At 53.6% G+C, this 17640-nt stretch overlaps 8 protein-coding genes across 8 annotated transcripts; 4 read left to right on the top strand and 4 right to left on the bottom strand.

Moving 5' to 3' along the window:
* Nucleotides 1–443: 443 nt before the first annotated feature.
* PODANS_4_8675 (uncharacterized protein) lies at nt 444–1510 on the bottom strand (the record flags this gene model as incomplete). The annotated part of the gene is made up of 2 exons (XM_001905923.1): nt 444–972; nt 1131–1510. The coding sequence occupies 2 exons, from the start codon at nt 1508–1510 to the stop codon at nt 444–446; spliced, it is 909 nt and encodes a 302-aa protein (XP_001905958.1).
* Nucleotides 1511–2212: 702 nt separating this feature from the next.
* Nucleotides 2213–3438, bottom strand: PODANS_4_8680 (uncharacterized protein; the record flags this gene model as incomplete). The annotated part of the gene is made up of 2 exons (XM_001905922.1): nt 2213–3169; nt 3226–3438. The coding sequence occupies 2 exons, from the start codon at nt 3436–3438 to the stop codon at nt 2213–2215; spliced, it is 1170 nt and encodes a 389-aa protein (XP_001905957.1).
* Nucleotides 3439–4709: 1271 nt separating this feature from the next.
* On the top strand, nt 4710–5357 carry PODANS_4_8690 (uncharacterized protein; the record flags this gene model as incomplete). The annotated part of the gene is made up of 1 exon (XM_001905921.1): nt 4710–5357. The coding sequence occupies one exon, from the start codon at nt 4710–4712 to the stop codon at nt 5355–5357; it is 648 nt and encodes a 215-aa protein (XP_001905956.1).
* Nucleotides 5358–5402: 45 nt separating this feature from the next.
* PODANS_4_8700 (uncharacterized protein) lies at nt 5403–5963 on the top strand (the record flags this gene model as incomplete). The annotated part of the gene is made up of 1 exon (XM_001905920.1): nt 5403–5963. One exon carries the CDS (start codon nt 5403–5405, stop codon nt 5961–5963), a length of 561 nt encoding a protein of 186 aa, XP_001905955.1.
* Nucleotides 5964–7380: 1417 nt separating this feature from the next.
* On the bottom strand, nt 7381–8547 carry PODANS_4_8710 (uncharacterized protein; the record flags this gene model as incomplete). Its single annotated transcript, XM_001905919.1, has 2 exons — nt 7381–8467; nt 8525–8547. The coding sequence occupies 2 exons, from the start codon at nt 8545–8547 to the stop codon at nt 7381–7383; spliced, it is 1110 nt and encodes a 369-aa protein (XP_001905954.1).
* A 1145-nt stretch (nt 8548–9692) lies between these two features.
* Nucleotides 9693–10544, top strand: PODANS_4_8715 (uncharacterized protein; the record flags this gene model as incomplete). Its single annotated transcript, XM_001905918.1, has 2 exons — nt 9693–10270; nt 10400–10544. 2 exons carry the CDS (start codon nt 9693–9695, stop codon nt 10542–10544), a joined length of 723 nt encoding a protein of 240 aa, XP_001905953.1.
* Nucleotides 10545–11756: 1212 nt separating this feature from the next.
* Nucleotides 11757–14706, bottom strand: PODANS_4_8720 (uncharacterized protein; the record flags this gene model as incomplete). The annotated part of the gene is made up of 3 exons (XM_001905917.1): nt 11757–12959; nt 13156–14420; nt 14478–14706. The coding sequence occupies 3 exons, from the start codon at nt 14704–14706 to the stop codon at nt 11757–11759; spliced, it is 2697 nt and encodes an 898-aa protein (XP_001905952.1).
* Nucleotides 14707–15480: 774 nt separating this feature from the next.
* PODANS_4_8730 (uncharacterized protein) lies at nt 15481–16927 on the top strand (the record flags this gene model as incomplete). The annotated part of the gene is made up of 2 exons (XM_001905916.1): nt 15481–15870; nt 15929–16927. The coding sequence occupies 2 exons, from the start codon at nt 15481–15483 to the stop codon at nt 16925–16927; spliced, it is 1389 nt and encodes a 462-aa protein (XP_001905951.1).
* Between the last annotated feature and the right edge of the window lie 713 nt (nt 16928–17640).

The raw sequence follows: 17640 nt of genomic DNA, 5'->3' as shown, positions 1-17640 counted from the left end.
TGTGAGGGCTCTGTCTAGGTGAAGAGTGAATAGGCCGAGGAGAATGGGCGTTGGAGAGATGGGGCTGAGAGATGGGAGTGAGAGCCAGTCCTCAGAGACGGGATGGAGAGATGGGATACGGAGATGGGATGGACGGAGATAACACATGGGATGACCCCTGAAACCAGCTCACATTTCCCCCAGACAAACCATCCGAACGCTGAGGTGTTGTTCCTGCATCAAGCATTGGCGTCAATGGCATTTCGGCCAGTTTTTTGGTGGGGATTGCCACTGTCATCCGTTCAAGTCGATGCGCTTTATCACGCATTCAAGCAATGATACATGGAATAGTTTGGCTCACCATCCTCTCACCAAGAGATGCTTCCAAGATAGTAATACAAACCTAAAGATCCCTTCCTATTCACTCCTCACTACCTAACCATGACATTAAGGTACCTGAAGAATTAAAAGTTCTGCGAAACCGAAAACCTCCTACTACTCCTCACCAACAACCTCTCCCTTTCCTTCCCCTTCTCCCCGTCAAAACTCTGCCTTGGTATCCCCAACCCCAGCCCCAGCCCCAGCCCAGGCCTCTCCCACTTGGACGCTGCTGCCCTCTGTTCATCTGGGTGGTTGTATTCCAACCTCGTCACTAGCACCGTATTCTTCTCCCTTTCCCTCTGGCGCATCTCCGGCTGAGATGTTGACTGCGTCAAGCACCGCTCTTTCGACAGACTTGCTTGAACGCTATGGTGCGGTTGCTGCCTCATCTCTGGCTGCGAGGCTGATTGTGTCAAGCTCCGTAGCTGGGCGTAACCATGCTGAGGGGGTGGTTGGAGCGCTTGGTTGGGGTAGGTGTTCCGATTGGGAGCTCTGTACGGTCGCGGAGGGGGGATTAGAGACCTTATGTTGTTTGGTCTCTGGGAAGTTGGGCTAGGTAGTGGTGGTGGTGGTGATAATACCACTTCCGACGGCACTCGTGGTACTGGTGGGCTGGGAGGAGGTGGTGGTCCAAAGTTCGCCCAGACCAGCGCGTTCGTCAATTCCCCTCCCACTCCAAAACCAGAAGATATACCTCCGGCATCCCCATTCCCATCCCCATCCCCATCTCCCCCTGCAGTGGTGTAGTCTCTCGTTCTCTGCGTACCAACTTCAGTGGTGGCGGCGGCAACTCCTTATCCTCAGTCCTCCCCCCCTGCTTCACCACCTCTCTTCTCCCCTGTTCCTCTTGTTGTTGTGTCTTCATCGTCACACTACCACCCCTCTCACTCCCACTCTCACTATCCACCCACCACTTCCCCCCCTTCTTATCCCCCCCCTCCTCCGCCAGCGCGTACTTCCTCCTCCAAAAAAACAAAACCATCCCCATCAACGTCCCCAAAACAATCAACCCAAGCACCGTAACCGCAGGAACAACAATATGAAGCTGGAGCATCGACTCTGGCAAAACACCACCACCACCAGCCTCCGCCGCCGCCGTACCATTCAAACACGCAGCTGTGACGAGCGTCTTATTACAGAGGAGCTCCATTGTTCCAAAAAAACAACCAACAAAAACACCCAAAAAAAACCATTTGGTTTTTCATCAAAATGAGAGATCGAGAAAACCTGCTGAGAAAGGTGTTATTGAGCCGGCTGGGTAGTTAGAGTACAAAAAGTCCATGACCACCACACCACACCCACCCACCACCTAGACCACGCCCCATCACAATACCCTTTTGTTCGCATAATCACCACAAACGGCCACAAAAGTTGCCTGCATGTGACCATGGCTTATACTTACCGACTATGGGCAAGACTGAGGCCAGCTGTGGTGGTGCCTGGTGAGGCAGTGGGCAAGCCACAGTGCAAATCAGCTGGCAATGCTTGATGTTTGATATGGCTCTCCGACGACGGCCATCTTTCCAATCGTTAAGGTGGGCTGCCAATTGTGCCCTCAGACCACAGCAAGGCGGCCGAGTGCAAAGTTGGGGGTCGTGGGGGCCGAATCTTCACTTTCAGGGGCACACCAAAGAAAGCGATGATATGCGGCGCGGCCCGCCGACTACCAGGCCTCCATCCACACTCATGCATTTGAGCCTCAATACTCGGAAAAAGAGCTATGTGAAGTGCATTTTTAGGGCAGTAGACAAAACTTAAAAGTCACCTCAGAAACCAGAACCCACGGCTGCGGCGGTTGCAACTTCGACCCCAGATGCCCAACTCCCCGTGACTGACCCAGTTACTATTCGTTTTAGTCTGTTGTGCCGCTGTGGCCATCTTTGTGGTCTTGCAGTTGTAGCGGCAAAATAAAACGCCATAGGCTGTCGGAATCAGGCGCCCGATCATGGTCGGAGTGATCAGCCTTGTCACTCTTGAGCCGACTGGACATGGCATCAAAGCGCGGTGAAGGGCATCGTTCGTCTTTCTTGATTCGAGCCGACATGGAGTCTAATCTGGGAGAAGGGCAACCGGACTCGACCGTGTACGCCGACTCGCCAAATAATTCCGCTTTCGTGGGGACTCGCATCCTGAACCGAACAGGCGTCTGCGCCGGGGACGGTGGTGTATCATGAAGCGTGGGCACATGACTGGTGCTGATTTTGAGAGGTAGACATTGCTCAAGGCCATTGGATCGAGCAACCTGCTCAATACTCTTGAAGTACTTGACCGTCTTTACCTGCAGCTCCAGTGTGGCGTCCTCGTCGCACACAATCAGAGGATATGGATGCAACTGCAAGGCAGACAAGGTCCACATGTGATTCACCCCTTGCTCGATGCAGTGTTGGAGAGCAATGGCCTTGCGGGCACCGATGACGAGGGCAACCACTTCGCGGGAGTCGAGAATAGTCTGAACTCCAACAGTCAAGGCCATCTTGGGTACCTTTCCCACGTCATTACCAAAGAAGCGGCTGTTGGCGAGGATGGTGTCGTAGGTAAGTGTCTTGACGCGAGTGCGAGAGGCCAAGCTCGAGCCGGGCTCGTTGAAGGCGATGTGGCCATCCTCACCAATGCCCGCCAGGAAGAGGTTGATTCCTCCCAGAGCCTTGATCTTGGCTTCGTAGTCGGAACAATGGGCCTCTAGGTCGGAGGCGTTGCCATCAAGCATGTTGATGTTGTCCGGATTGATATCGATGTGCGAGAAGAAGTGTTTGTGCATAAACGAGCGGTAGCTCTCGGGATGGTCTCGTGGGAGTCCAATGTACTCGTCCTGGAGGTGGTGGTAATCAGCCACGCGGTCCGGTATAGAGAGAAAGGTCGGCTTACCATGTTGAAGGTTACAACATTTTGAAACGAGACCTTGCCGGCACGATGCTTCTCGACAAGAATTCGGTATACGATCTCAGGACTGGATCCGGTAGGAAGACCTAGTACAAAGGGATTTGTTGGGCCAGGGCGGAAGATGTTGATTCTCTCGACAATATAGTTGGCGGCGTATCGGCTGGCAGCCTCTCCGTTGTCTCTGATGATGAGTCTCATTTTGGCCTCTATTAGAGCTTCAGAGCACAGCAAGGCGTTGCGGGTAGGTTGGAGGGCAGAGAGTTCTTAGGATTGCGGAGGCTGATGACTGATGGCCCAGAACAACACTTGTGATATTCCACGCCGAGTATGTCCGGGATTCGGAGGGCTCAGTCACTCAAGCAATGTGATACCTGTGATGAACTGTCAACGGTAGTGGTAATTGGTAATGATGGCAGTGGATGAAACGTTTATCATAGGACCGGGTACTTGAGGAGCAGTGGTGGCACAAGTTGCAGGTTGCGATGGACCTGTGCCCCGATCGCCTGTCATCCACTACTCCCTCCATGGCAAGTATGACACCCCAACGCCTTCCCTCTTCAACCTGTCCCCGGGTTGTGCTTGCTGTTTGTGGACGGGAGGGAGGTTAGAGTTCATGTGGCCCGTGCTATCACGAGATTCCCACGGTGCCCAGCCATACCGCCCACACTGTGTGTTCCTCTGTCCAGGTTACAACGGCCACGAACGGCCTGCTGGTGATGTGATGGCCCCCGTTGGACAGGGCTTTGGCGAATGATTGAAGTCAAATCTACGAAACCCAATCGTCTCGACAGACTTCAGTTGCGGCTCCCTCCAGGGTTACTCTCCGCTGACAGCCTCCCCCAGCCAAGGAAGGCATGGAACGTTACTTTCCCACCCACCTCCCTAAACCGACAACGAGACGAGGAAATGTTCTGCAATATTCAGCTCCAAGCAGCCGTGCCAGTCAATCTCCAAGATCCCTCCGTCATTGGTCCCCCACGACTTTGCCATTCCTTACCCACTACCGGCCATGCTTCTCGTCTTGAATAGATTGGTCGTTGGAGGCTCAAAGGTCTTTCCGCCAGTTTTGCTGGCGCGCAATCTACCGACGCAACCGCTGGAGTTGGATGCCTGTTAGGTCGAGACAACAGGTGGCTAACAGGAACCTCATTTTTCGCCGAAGTACATTATTCGTTTCTATTAAACAATCTCCAGACTTTGCGTAGTGGTGGTTTCTTGGAGAGCGATACACCAAGAACAACTCCCACGAGCCCGTTGCTGCGCGGTATCGAGTAATGTTGTGCACGAGTCAAAAGTAGCGAGCTAACAGCCATGCCAGTCCAGGAAGGTAGCTCTGATCGCCAGCCTTATTCCACCTCATATGGGACCTCGTATTGGAATCTGGATGTCTGCTCCTTCATCATCGTCCCATAAGTAATAGAGACAGGTCCCCAACAGGGACCTCCTTCTTGCATTCGTTCATTTTCGCCATGGCATCTCTGCGTGACTTACTCCTGGCCGTCATCAAATCGCTTTTCCGAGGCCGATCATTTCTCCAAGCTTTGTTAGCTTTCTGGACAACCTCGACTGAGTCCTCACCAACCCTACGTGAACCACCCAGCAAGGATGGCTCAACCTCTATCAGCGATTTCCTCGCAAAAGCCGAGAGTTTGCTTTTGGATCCTACTCAACCAAACAAGCGTAGAGCTCTGTCTCAAAAGCTGAAGCTTGAGTTTCGTGAGGGCCTCCTCTCAAATCCGGCTTGCATGCTTCCATCGTACCATACCGAGCTTCCCACGGGAGATGAGTCGGGTCAATATCTGGCTGTTGACGTTGGGGGCTCAACCTTGCGAGTTGCTCTGGTGGACCTCAAGGGCAGAGGTTCTTCAGGAGGTCCAGAGAGCGTCATCGTCAGCATTGACACCTTCAATATCGACAATGATATCAGAGCATTGAAGGGCAGAGCCTTTTTTGACTGGATGGCTGAGAAAATCTACCAAACTGTGGCAAAAGACAGCAGGCAGGGTCACTGTGCTGATGACCCGTTATTGCTTGGGCTGTCGTGGAGCTTTCCAATTGAGTATGCCATTCCTCCTCGTATAATGTCTATCCATCCTCTCAAACATACCCAATGCTAACATCCACGCAAACAACCCACCCCCCAAACCTACCTCCTCCGCCCCATGGGAAAATCCTTCCACGCCGCCGACGGCCTCTTGAACCAAAACCTCTCCTCCATACTCCAAACCTCTTGCCTCCACCACAACCTACACGTCTCCCTTTCAGCCATAGTAAACGACTCCTCCGCCACGCTCCTCTCCGCAGCTTACTCCCACCCCTCAACCACAACCTTCGGTCTAATCCTCGGTACAGGCGTCAACATCGCCGCCTACCTCCCCGTCACCACCATCAGCCCCTCCAAACTCCCCCCCCGTCCCCAAACCCTCGCCACTCACGTAGTAGTAAACACAGAACTCGGCATGTTCGGCGGCCCCTCCCTCCCCTCAACAAAATGGGACAAGACCCTCAAAGCCTCCCACCCAAGACCAGACTTTCAGCCTCTGGAGCATCTCGTCAGCGGGTTCTACCTCGGCGAGGTGGCCAGGTTGATTTTGGTCGATGCAATCCACGAAACGGGGGCATTCGGCGGGGTTGTCCCGGATTCTTTAGCGAGGGAATACACCCTCGATGCAAAGACACTATCTCTTCTCGAAAGGTGCTCCCCGTCCGCTGTCCCTCTCTGATGCATCGTGTTCACTAACACCCCCCCAGTGACCCCCTCCACTTCCAAACCCTCCACCCTTCCCCCCACCCCCCCTCCCAAACCGACCTCTCCCTCCTCACCTCAATCGCCTCCCTCATAACCCAACGCTCAGCCTCGATCCTCGCCGCCTCCCTCCACGCACTTCACGAAATAAACCTCGAAGCTTCTTCCCCTCAAAAACAACCCCAGAAGACAACAACAATAGCCTATACCGGCTCTGTGATAGAGCACTACCCCCACTACCTCTCCCACTTGCAATCCTACCTCGACCAACTAACCCTCAACACACCCACCACCTTTAAGCTCGTCCCCGCAAAACAAAGTTCAGTTTTGGGTGCAGCAGTGGCGTTGGCTTGTCTGGACAAGCAAAGCACGAGATCCTGAAAAGCCAAAAAGGCCACAATACAAAAAGCTGATGATTAACGCCCCCCGTCCCCTGAGTGTGATGTTGTCGTACAATAATACATCATCCCCCCCTGAAACGCCCAGCCAAAATCCCGCACCACAAACACCAAAAAACTTGCACAGACATCCATCCCAGGCCGTGCCATCATTCACCATTCTCCCATATACTTCACATCGTCCCATCTCCTTCGCAGTAACTGTCCCTGGTATATATAACTGCACATCCTCCACCCTCTTCAACATGCAACCTAAATCCCATCATAGCCCCCCTCTTCCTGACCTCAGTCAGCAGCAAAATACCTCTTCCCCTTACTCCTCAGCTGCTGCGCCTTCACCTCAGGCGGCACAATAGTATGATGAACCACATGCGGTCGATAAATCGCATCCACCGGCGGCATCCTATGATTTCGTCAGCACTTTCTTTCCCCTCTACTCCCATCTCTCCAGGCACAGACTTACCAGTCATCCACACTCAATGGAAAATACTCATACAACATATCCACCTCCGTCTGATCCTGCGGACTGTTAAGCTGCTGCGCACCCCCACTCTCAGTCCTCTGGCTCTTGTGTCCCAACCCCGGCCTGCTATTCCCCGCTTTTGACGATGACGACATGGAAAAGTGCTGCTGTGGGCTTTGAGACGATTCGCCACCCGAGGAATTAGATCGATTCAAGTTTGGTGGGCTGCGCTCGTCTTCTGAGAGGGAGAGGTTGATAGGGAGGTTGTTGGATTGGGAAGTAGAATGTAGTCCACGGGTTGGCTTCAAAAGGTTGCTAGTGTGTTGTAATTGTTTGCCGGTTGGCAATGGAGTTGCTAAGGTGGCATTTATTGGCACCCAGGGCGGTACTGGCGGCCGGTTGAGACTTGGAGAGGACAAAGCTAGCTTCTTACTGGCGTGCTGTTGCTGGGGGTTTGGTGAGAGGAACGGTCGAGGAGTTGACCAATCTGTCGTGGACTGCGTGATTGTCAGCGTGTGAAACAAAGAACTTGATCAGACTTGGAGGCATACCGGTAAACTTCCCATCCCCTGATATCCATGAAGAAAACCTTGCCCAAAATCTTGACTCAGGGGCTGGCTCTGTGGAGTTCCCATATGTTGCTGCTGTTGCTTCGTAGTCGTAGAGCCCGAACTCAACCCCTCGATGCTTTTCCTCTCCAGTAGCCTCTTGTCTCCTGACAGAGGCACGTCTTTCCTACTGTCAAAATTCCTGGGACTTCTGCCTCGCACAATGACCGGTCCCGACTGAACTTCGGCAACCTTGACATACTCTCCACCCTTCCCCTTAACCAGCAGATTTATCTGCACCACGTAATGCTGCTGGAGTCCCTTCCTCCGCCCATTGTTCGCGGTGGCATGCTTAAACTGCAGTCTCTTCCACGACACCCCCACCGTCACTCTGTTCGTCCCATCAATCTCCTGGCCCGACCCCAAGTCCAACACAGTTATCGCTGGCGCCCCTGCGGACTTTGTCGATTCCTCAGTCACTCCTCCTAGAGCAGGATTGTTACTCTTCCACGGGATGGAAATGATCTCCGTTTGTTTCCCTTCAATACTCTCGAGCGCCGTGATAGACGCCGCTAATTCCACCACTGGCATCCGTTGCTGCCCATCGGCCACAGCATATTGCGCCACTTGTCTCGGGAGAGTAATCTGCCCAGAACACTGCCATAGATTCCTCCTGTAGCAAGTCAACTCCATCGGACGTCGGTTATCGCCGCCGTTATCTGCCCCAAAGACGTCCTCGGCGACAAAGAACATGCCGTATAACTCTGCGCTCATCATAGGTTCGATAAACTGTCCCAAGGGGTCGATCAGGGTGGCTTTGCCTGGGACGACCGCGCCGAAGCCGAGGAGTTTGTTGTCGAGTTCTTGTGGGGAGGATGACCCCTCGGCGCCACCGTGGTTGCCATTGTAGCAGCTTTCTGGGTCGACGCCTAGCCCTCCCAAATTTCCCATGAGAGCGGTGTTGGCGACATCGTTACCGAACGGTCTGGCTGGGTAGGAGAACGGGTCTTCAAATGTTGTGCTAAGGGTGTCAAAATCGTATGCGGCTGTCGGGGTAAATGGGAGGTTGTGGCTGTAAGAAGATGAGATGATTAGTTCTCAGTTGAGCTCCCGCGATTGTGATACTCACAGCAACGGGTCGTCAAATGTCATACTGTGCGGATCAAAGCCGTCGATGCCGAGCGATTGCTGGCCTTGATGTCCCAGGGCGTCAGGACCCGTGGCGCCGGAGGACATGGCCGGCATGCCATTGTAGCTGGCCATATCTCATGGCCGATCACTCACGGTTCATGCAGGGACTCGGCGGTACTGCACTCGGGACTCGGGACGGGTCGCAGGTTGTACTTGTAAAGGGGCCACAGGATTGAAGAATGTCGAGATGGAATCCGATCCGACAGACTGGATGACATGTGAGACGTGGAGAAGAAGAGGAGTAAGATTAAAGTGAGGCGGCCCCGTCAGTTGCCCGCTCGGTGTGACCCTGTGGTTGCTCCTTCCCAATCGACTCTGGCGAGATCTTGTGCCCGCGGCCGAATGCAGATCGCAGGTGACCCTGCAGAACACGCCTGCCGATATTAAGTGCATTTCTTCTTCTTCTTCTTCTTCTTTTCTGGACACATCAGATAGCAATACATTTCCGTTTCTCTCTCAATGTCATGGACTCATCAAGCCTAGACTCACCTTGCCCGGAAGCCAAGCCGCCCAGCCGCTACGGAGGTTTACCCCAGACGACATCTCTTCTTCAACGGCCCTTTCCGGGGTATCTAGTGGCGCCGCTGCAGGGGACTTTCAAAGCTTGGCTTTTGTCCAGGCACCACAGTCCACCATCAGTAATGGCGTTGAGAAGCGTGGAAGCTTCAGTCATGTGTGGATGAGAATGTGCACACTTAGTACACGGTGCCAAACTTTCAGTTTATCGCAAACCCTATGAATCACACATTTCCTCCGCCAATCAAAGTCAGGTAACGTCGATAATTCATTCATCTACACATACTCACCATGGATGCTTAAAAGGTCATGTCTCCCAACGACGCCCTAGGGCGATACCCCCTCGGCACGACACTGAAGATTCATCCACACACACCGCCCATGCCATTCGGCCGTGAGTATGAAGTAAAGATAGGACAGTTACGGGGACAACCACCTTCATGGTACCTATGCGGTTCAGACCTCGAAGACGACCCCTCGATGGAGTATATTGCCAAGATCTACAATGGCGTCGACTAGAACTTCTTGAGCACTGCGGAATGTGAATTTAGATGCGTAGATCCCTGTGTAAATTGCGTCGACTGCATGGCATGTGCAGACCGCGACTATGTACTCGAGGCCCGCGCCTACATGGCCCTGCAAGACACACCCGAGGAGGGTTTTGCGCCCAAGTTTTACGGATCCTGGACTTTCCCGCTCGAGACAGATACCCAGAGAAGCCCGTCCGCTGGGTCCGCATGATCCTCTTAGAGCGTGGGGAAGGAGAAACCATGCAAGAACTGCTATCGCGAGGGGAGCTAGCAGACGAACCAGTTCGTCTCGCCGTTCTCAAGCAGCTTCTGGAAGCTGTCACCAAGCTCGATTGGTATTCAAAGATTCGTAGCATGGGCAACGGCGCTATGTTTCCTCCGGGGAATATTTTTGTCAACAGCAAGAACGGGAGTATGAAGTTAATCAGCTTTAGGGATGTCGAGTTATTGGGCTACTTCGAGGGATTTGAAGAGTCAGATGACGACGATGACCCTGGCCCATATTCGCCCATTGTGCAATGGTGGCCCTTTGGCCGGTTCTCATTGTTATCCCTACAAAAGAGTGGTGTATTGGGTGCCTGGATTCCGAAGGCTTGGGCTGAGAAGCCGCAATTGGCAGCCAGGTGGCTGATCGACACGTTTGTCGATTCCCCGACTATAGGCGGCCAACCGACCATTACCGTTTTTAGGAATACTGGTACAACCGTGCAGATGGCACTGAGCGCTTCTGGCTGAATTACTGATGTCGTTGCTGAGGATGAAGATAGTGGCGTCGTAGACTCCGAGAAGGATACTACCAGCGAAGACAAGGACACGAAGACTGTCTCCGGAAAGAAGCGCAGTATCGAGGAACAAGAGGAAGATGGCAGCCCCTCTCGCAAGAAGCAATGCGTTTCGAGTCCTAAAGAATGAGGACTGCCTACCAGGTAGAAAGGAGGGCATCATCGGTCGGAGGGCAATCTCACAGCGGGATTTGTCAACTGTAGTCTGGGACTAGCTAGGCAGTTGTAAGTGTTAATTTTAATGTCTACCTCATACATCCTGATGATTCTAGCCCAATTTAGCCCACAATTCACGATCATGCCGCAAAACCATAAGTATACATGACTGATCATGGACCCTCGTACCTCTTAGTTGCACGGAACCCCCTGAATTTTCTCTTGGAAAATCTTGCTCCCACCCCCCACACCTCTCAGAAGTATCTGCTCACATACTCTCATGTACCTATCTAGCCACTATCCACAACACACTCCACACCAGGAGAGAAACACCCCGCTCCATCAGCTTACCAAGGGGGTTTAGGGACCGGACTTTGAGCACGAAATAATCCGGAAGGTTCGAAAAGTCCCAGGGATGGCTCAGCCCCATTGCAAGCGGCCGAGTCTGGTTGCAGAGAGAAAATAGAAAACACAGAAAACGTAAAGAATCAACAAGACCTCTCCCATCCTCGGGATCTGTGTAACTACTCTCCTTCACAGCTTCACAGGTGGTGTCCTTCTCATATGGAAGAGACTACCATCCCTGAAGCGTTGAGTTGTGTAAAAACTCTGAAAAAGAATTAAAAGCCTCTCTGCCTCTTTGCCTCTTCTTGTTTTTGTATGTCCGCAAGCATTCCAAACTCTACACTGTTTCCCCAGCCTCCCGAGCATCGCCCTGTTCTTGAATCATCCGCGCCATACACCACACTCCAACCATCATTGCCGCACAGCTTCGTCGCTGGTTTAGTGTCAGATTTAATCTCGTAGGCAAAAGGGGCCAATGTGTCTATATATCAGCGCACGGCGGCGGGAAAAGAAGGCATCTCTGGTCCCGATTGTAATCGTTCTGGTCAAAGTTACTGACTGAATAACACCATTTCACAAAGTAGAATGACAAAATCACAGTCCAACAATCTTGGAATACACACAATAGGATACAAACGAAGCAAACCCCAGACCCTCTTCGCCCCAAACCGACCCTCCCAAGCTGACCTCTCGAACTGACCCCTTAAACTGACCCCTTAAACTGACCCCTTAAAGTGACCCCTTAAACTGACCCCTTAAACTGACCCCCTTCCAGCACCTCGACGCTCAAATCCCCTAAGCAAGATCCTGCCACTATTCAACATCAGCAACACATCTCAACTCACCCCTCAAGAAAACTCACATTCTCAACCGAATTAGTAAACTCCTCCCACCCCTCCAGCACCTCCCACCCCATCGCCCCCAACCCCTCCATCCCTTCCTCCCCCACCCAGCTCAACACGCTCCTCCCAGACTTGTGCGCCTTGTTCTGTCTCAACCCCATCAACGCGAGCCCCTGAATCACCAACAAATCCCCATTCCCAGGCGCCACAACCGGCGCAATGATCCCCCCAACCAACACCTCCTCCCCCCCCTGCAAAGCCGGCACATAACCCGCAACCTGACTCCCAGGACTACAAATAACCACCGTCCCCACCAGCCCTCCCCTCTGGCACTTGGCCCTAACAACCCCACACGACTTTGTCTCCTGCAACGCCAAACGGTACAGCTCAAACACCTCCGGGTTCGCATTCCCGGATACATGCGCAAGCACCGTCTCGGCGTTCTCCAACCCATGAATAAGATCAAAGCTCATGTTCGCCCGTTGGATGCTCTGCAGCAGACCCTCTGGTGCGCTCCAGCTGCTCAAGTCAGCAATCACCATGTTGGCCAACCGTCGCGGAAACTGCAAGTCCCAACCGCTGTTGGAAAACCACGTCTTGAGCCCGCCGTCGTCTGTCGGGATGCCCAGGAACACACCTGGGAAACATATTCCCAGCTGTATCTTCTTTGTGCCCCTCTTCTGAATCAACGCTCGAAGGGCCCGGCGATGGAGAGAACGCCCAATGGCAACGTTGCGCTTGGTAGGGTCCACGAAGATCGCTCCGATTATGCCGGTCCCTTGGGTGTGATACGTCGCGCAGAATCCGTACAGCGCCTGCGTGCTGCTGTTGCGAACCACAAAGTGCGACTCCTCAATGTTTGGGTTGAAAATCTCAAACGAGTGTGCCGTTGTTGTGGTCAGAAACCGATGGTTCGGGGCAGCAGCACGAGCAAGAGCGCTCAAAAGATCGTTGAGACCGTTGGAGTCGCGGTCCCTGTCATAGGGCTCGACAAGCCAGTGCTGCCTCGACTTCACGGCCTTTCTGCTTTTTCTCAGAGTCCCCGGCAGCGTCCCGCGTGCTCTCGAGCTTCCGCAGAGAGCGCGCACAAGAGCTGCCATGGCCATTTCCGTAAAGTCAAAGGTGCAGATATAGGTCCCAATCGACTTGTCCATGGCGAAATCATAGGGCGAGCTGACGGCCACCACGACCAGGGATTTCTTCTGGCCACTTGCCCTCAACATTGAGCACATCATTGAGACATGCTTGGTGAACCCGGCCTGGTACAGGTTTCGATTGGCATCGGCCGTCACAATAACAATACAGGACGCCCGATGTATCAAGTTTTCATGTACTACCCCATGTTAGTCATTGTATTCTCTCCCATCACAGCTGCCCAAAGCACTCACCCGGCCTAACACCATTTGCAGTGTAAGAGGTATGTAGCAGCTTGCCACGTCGAGCGCGGGCAAGTGACCTCCCAAGCTCCCGAAACACCCCCTCGCCACTCATTATGACGCCCCGATCCCGGTGTATCCATTTGTCGTGTTCCGACGGCGCGCTATCGGACTTGTTCTTCGCCTCGAGGATATTTTTGGTCAAAGACGAGGCTGGCAAAGGCTTGACCAACGGGGTGAGGAGTAGCAACTCTTCCTCCTGGTGCATCGACTCATTCAAGGGCAGAAGCTTTTCGTTATCCCTAATAACTGTGATGGAGTCATCATATGCGTTGATTGAGAGGTTGAGATGACTCGGGTGAATCTTGGACAACAGAGAAATTCCTGGCGGGTTCAGCGCTTTAGCCCAGGACGTGCACGCGTTCTTCATCTTGAGAACACGGCGGAGAGAAGTGTAAATACGCTCCTTGGTGAGCAGCTCGTTTTCCACACCAAGCTTGAGGCCAGCTACGGCTTCGAGCTGCACGTCGTAGGCCCGACACAGCAGAACCAAGTCACAGCCGGCTTCTACCGCCATGACCGTGCCAGTCTTGACTCCGATTTCACTTCGAAGAGCTTCCATCTCCAAGCATTCCGATATGGCAACACCCGTGAAACCAAGTTCGTTTCTGAGAAGGTCATCAACCACCTGATCGGAGAGGCAGGCGTGGTTCACATTCATGGACGGGTTTGTGATGCCACAGCCGCCAACGAACATGGCATCCAACTTTCCAGTAGCAATAGCATTCCGAAAAGGCACGAGGGCGCTCAGGGACAACTCCTCCAAGGTTTGGGTGATGATGGGAACATCCAAGCTGGACCCGAGAAAGTCGAGATTCCCATAAGAAGGAAAGTGTTTTCCACAAGTGGCCACCCCAGCATCCTTGTAGCCGTTCATAGCCGCGATGCCATATTGTGAGACCTCTTGTGGATCGTCCCCGACAGCGCGGACACCGAGCGGCTGGTAACGAGCGTTTGTCAGAACGTCGAGCACGGGTCCGAGAATCAGATTGACTCCCACGGCCGAGACCTCGGTGGCTGTAGCTTTGGCGACTTTGTATGCGAGATCAGCATTACCAGCGGCAGCTTGGCCCATGGCGCTGGGAAACTGGCAAATGTAGTCCTCATCGTACAGGCTGTTGACGCCGCCATTTTCCTGGTCCAAGGCAATCAAGAGCGGTTGAAGATGGCCGGCTTGGTGAGCAATCGTCTGAAGCTCCTGCACGAGCTTGGCCGTCTGGTGGGCAGCTGCATTGACGAGTTAGCATCCATTCACCCGCGCACGTCTCTCGGACCGAAAAACACATTTGAGATTCTTTGCCGTGAGAAGGATGGAGCCGAGATGGTGTTCCTCGATGAGATGACGAATCTGCGGAGTGACTTCGGTGCCATCCCATCCCATAATCACCATCTGCCCTATGGCCCTGAGAGAGAGAGAGACAAGACAGTCAGCGAATGAGGAACTCAGAACGACGACAACAAACAGCATGGCAAAAAGCAAAGGAGAAACGGTTACCAGTCGAGATCTTGCCATAGTGGGTCTAAGTCACCGTCCAACTTGACCATGTTGCCGGTGCCGGATGCCAGTGGGCTCTTGGGGAACGGGATACGGGATACGGCGGGGAGAATTGTCACGTTATGGAAGGCGACATGTTGAGGGATGGTTGGCTGGCCTGGGGAGCGAGCAGCCGGACGGGACGTGTAACCTACAAACCTCAGCACCACCATACAGGCTCCTTCCGGCCGGCAGAAGAAGCACTGCTGTTGACGCTGTCACTGTTGCTCGGGCCAATCACATGGAGGAAGACGTCTGGAAAGGGGCCATTTAACGGTCCGCTAGCCGAAACAGGCAGGCAACCGTTCAAGCTTTGGTTAGCCCCAAGCAGGAACGTTACATCTGCTCCCTCCCAGGAACTTTTGAACATTTGAAAGTCCACCTACGTTTACTCGATCGTGAATGATAGTAGCCATCTTTGACGGTGCAACATGACCTGAGACATCATGAAACCACACACTCGCTGTTCACTATCATCATGACAGCGACGGCACCGATAACCGGGGCTCCAATGACATCGCCGTGGATAGCCACGGGTTTGGCTTGCTTACCTCCGCCCGAAGCCGCCAGATGTGCCTTCTTAGAATGACTGATGAAGTCTATTTGGCAAGCACGATGTTCATGATGGAGGTTTATGGCTCGTGGATAGCCGCCGCAAACCGCATTTCAACCTTTCCAAGTCCTCTTCCCGAGCAGTATCTTCTAAGGTAGCCAACCTATGTCCTAGAATCAGCCGCCAGCACGAATATCAACATGTCAGCCCTGCGCCCGTCGTCCTCGAGTACTCCATCCTCGAGAGCGCAGGATCATGGAGAGCCTGAGGTCATCCAGTTCGTCAACTGCCGCCTACTCCGAGACGGCAAGCTCGTCAAGGGAGATCTCTGGATAAACACCAAGAATGGCACCATTGGCTCTTCCAAACGAACCCCGGATGCTGTCCGTGACCTCCAAGGATGCATCATAGCCCCAGGCTTCATCGACTGCCAAATAAACGGCGCTATTGGATTCAACTTCTCAACCATCCCCGACGACATCTCCGACTATCCTAAGCAACTTACCAAAGTCAACAAATGGCTTGTCCAGACAGGAGTGACATCTTACCTGCCCACCCTCACGAGCCAGCACAGCGAGGCCTATCATAAGGTGCGAAACCATTTACGATCCCCCTCGTTACCAATCTCACTCCGTCTGACAAGCCTAGGCTATCCCATTCCTCACCCCCACACCCCGACCATCCCCAGACCGCGGCGCCTCAGTCCTAGGAGCCCACCTCGAAGGCCCCTTTCTAAACCCATGCAAATGCGGCGTCCACGACCGCTCCGTCCTCCGCACCGCCCAATCCTACCAAGACCTCGACACGGTCTATAACCTCTCCCGAGCCCCTCCCCACTCTGTCAAGATGGTTACCCTAGCCCCTGAAGTCCTCCTCCAGGAAGGACCGGAAATCATCTCGACACTCACCGGCGACGGCATCGTCGTCTCGTTGGGACACACGGCAGCCTCGTACGAGAAAGCCCGTGAGGCACTCGCTGCTGGCGCGAGAATGGTGACACACTTCTTCAATGCCATGCCCCCTTTTGGTCACCGCGAGTCGGAGCTTAGTATCGCCAACATCATTATCCCGGCGGGGAATGAAGAAGCTCCCAGTTATGGCATTATTGCTGATGGGGTTCACAACCACAAGTCAGCGGTTATGCTGGCACACTCGGTGCATCCGGAGGGGCTGATCTTGGTGACGGATGCGATGCATGTGCTGGGGTTGGGGGACGGGACGTATCCGTGGCGGAATGGGACCGAGAAGTCGAGTGTTGTCAAGTCTAGGGGGAGGGTGATGGCTCCGAAGATGGATGAGGAAAAGAGAGAGAGGATGGTGTTGGCGGGGAGTGCGGTGACGTTGTTGGAGTGTGTGAATAATTTTTTGGGGTATATTGATACGACGAGTGTTGGTTTGGAAGGGGATGAGGGGGAGAACGAGCATATTGTTTCGGCGTTGATGGCGGTGACGGAGCGGCCGGCGAGGTTGTTGGGTTTGGAGGGGAGCATTGGGACTTTGGAGGATGGGACGGATGGGGATATTGTTGTTTTGGAGAGGGTTACAGGGGAGGGGGGTGGGGGGATGGTGTTGAAGTTGAGGGAGGTGTGGAAGCAGGGGAGGATGGTTTTTGAGGGGGAGAATTGGGGTGGTGTCTGGCGGCTTTAGGGATGGGGGTTTTGGTTGATGGGCATTGTAGGATAGATTGATGGGTTTTGAAGAGTAAATTACTGGGCTTTGGAGGACACTCGATAGGCCTTGAGAACATTTAAAGAGGCCTGGAATCCCATACAGACTGTTTCTAAGGCTATGCGGGATATTGCAAACCCCTTTTCTTGTTCTCTTTCGCGACATGGTCAGTTTACTCAAAAGGAGCGCCGAAAAGGCCGGTAAGCACCGTGTTTCACCGGAGCCGACATATCCTGCCCTGCCCCTCCGGCCGGCCGGGAGCTGACGGCGGCCGATGCACGAACGGAGGGACGGACGGACCCATGTCAGGTTTTAAATGCCGGGCGGTAAGATCTGCAAAGGTGAGATCTGAAACATTTTATTTTTCTCTTGTCCTGTCGCGTGGCTAGGGGGATTTTCGGCATTTGACCGACGACACTCCTCCGGGAAGGTGTGGTTTCACCGGCTTTGGGTGAAAATGGTTCTTTGACGGAAATAAGCACCTAAACTACCTGGGCTTATGCTATCATTTCCTAACCCCGGGGGCGACGAGCCGAAAGCGCGAAGGGGTGTGTGTGCCGTGCCCATTGTCATTGGGCTTGTGACAAAGGGTAGCGGTCATGGCATGGCAGGGCCGAAGGAAGGAAAGGAAGAGCTCTGCCGGGTGGTGGTCGGGGTGACCCTCCGCTTTTTGCTCCGCTTTTAGGGGCCGG

Source organism: Podospora anserina, chromosome 4, assembly GCF_000226545.1.
Source record: "Podospora anserina S mat+ genomic DNA chromosome 4, supercontig 4".
NCBI classification, from domain to species: Eukaryota; Fungi; Ascomycota; class Sordariomycetes; order Sordariales; family Podosporaceae; genus Podospora; species Podospora anserina.
Note: the sequence above shows the minus strand (reverse complement) of the source record. Positions and strands in the feature narration are given on the sequence as shown.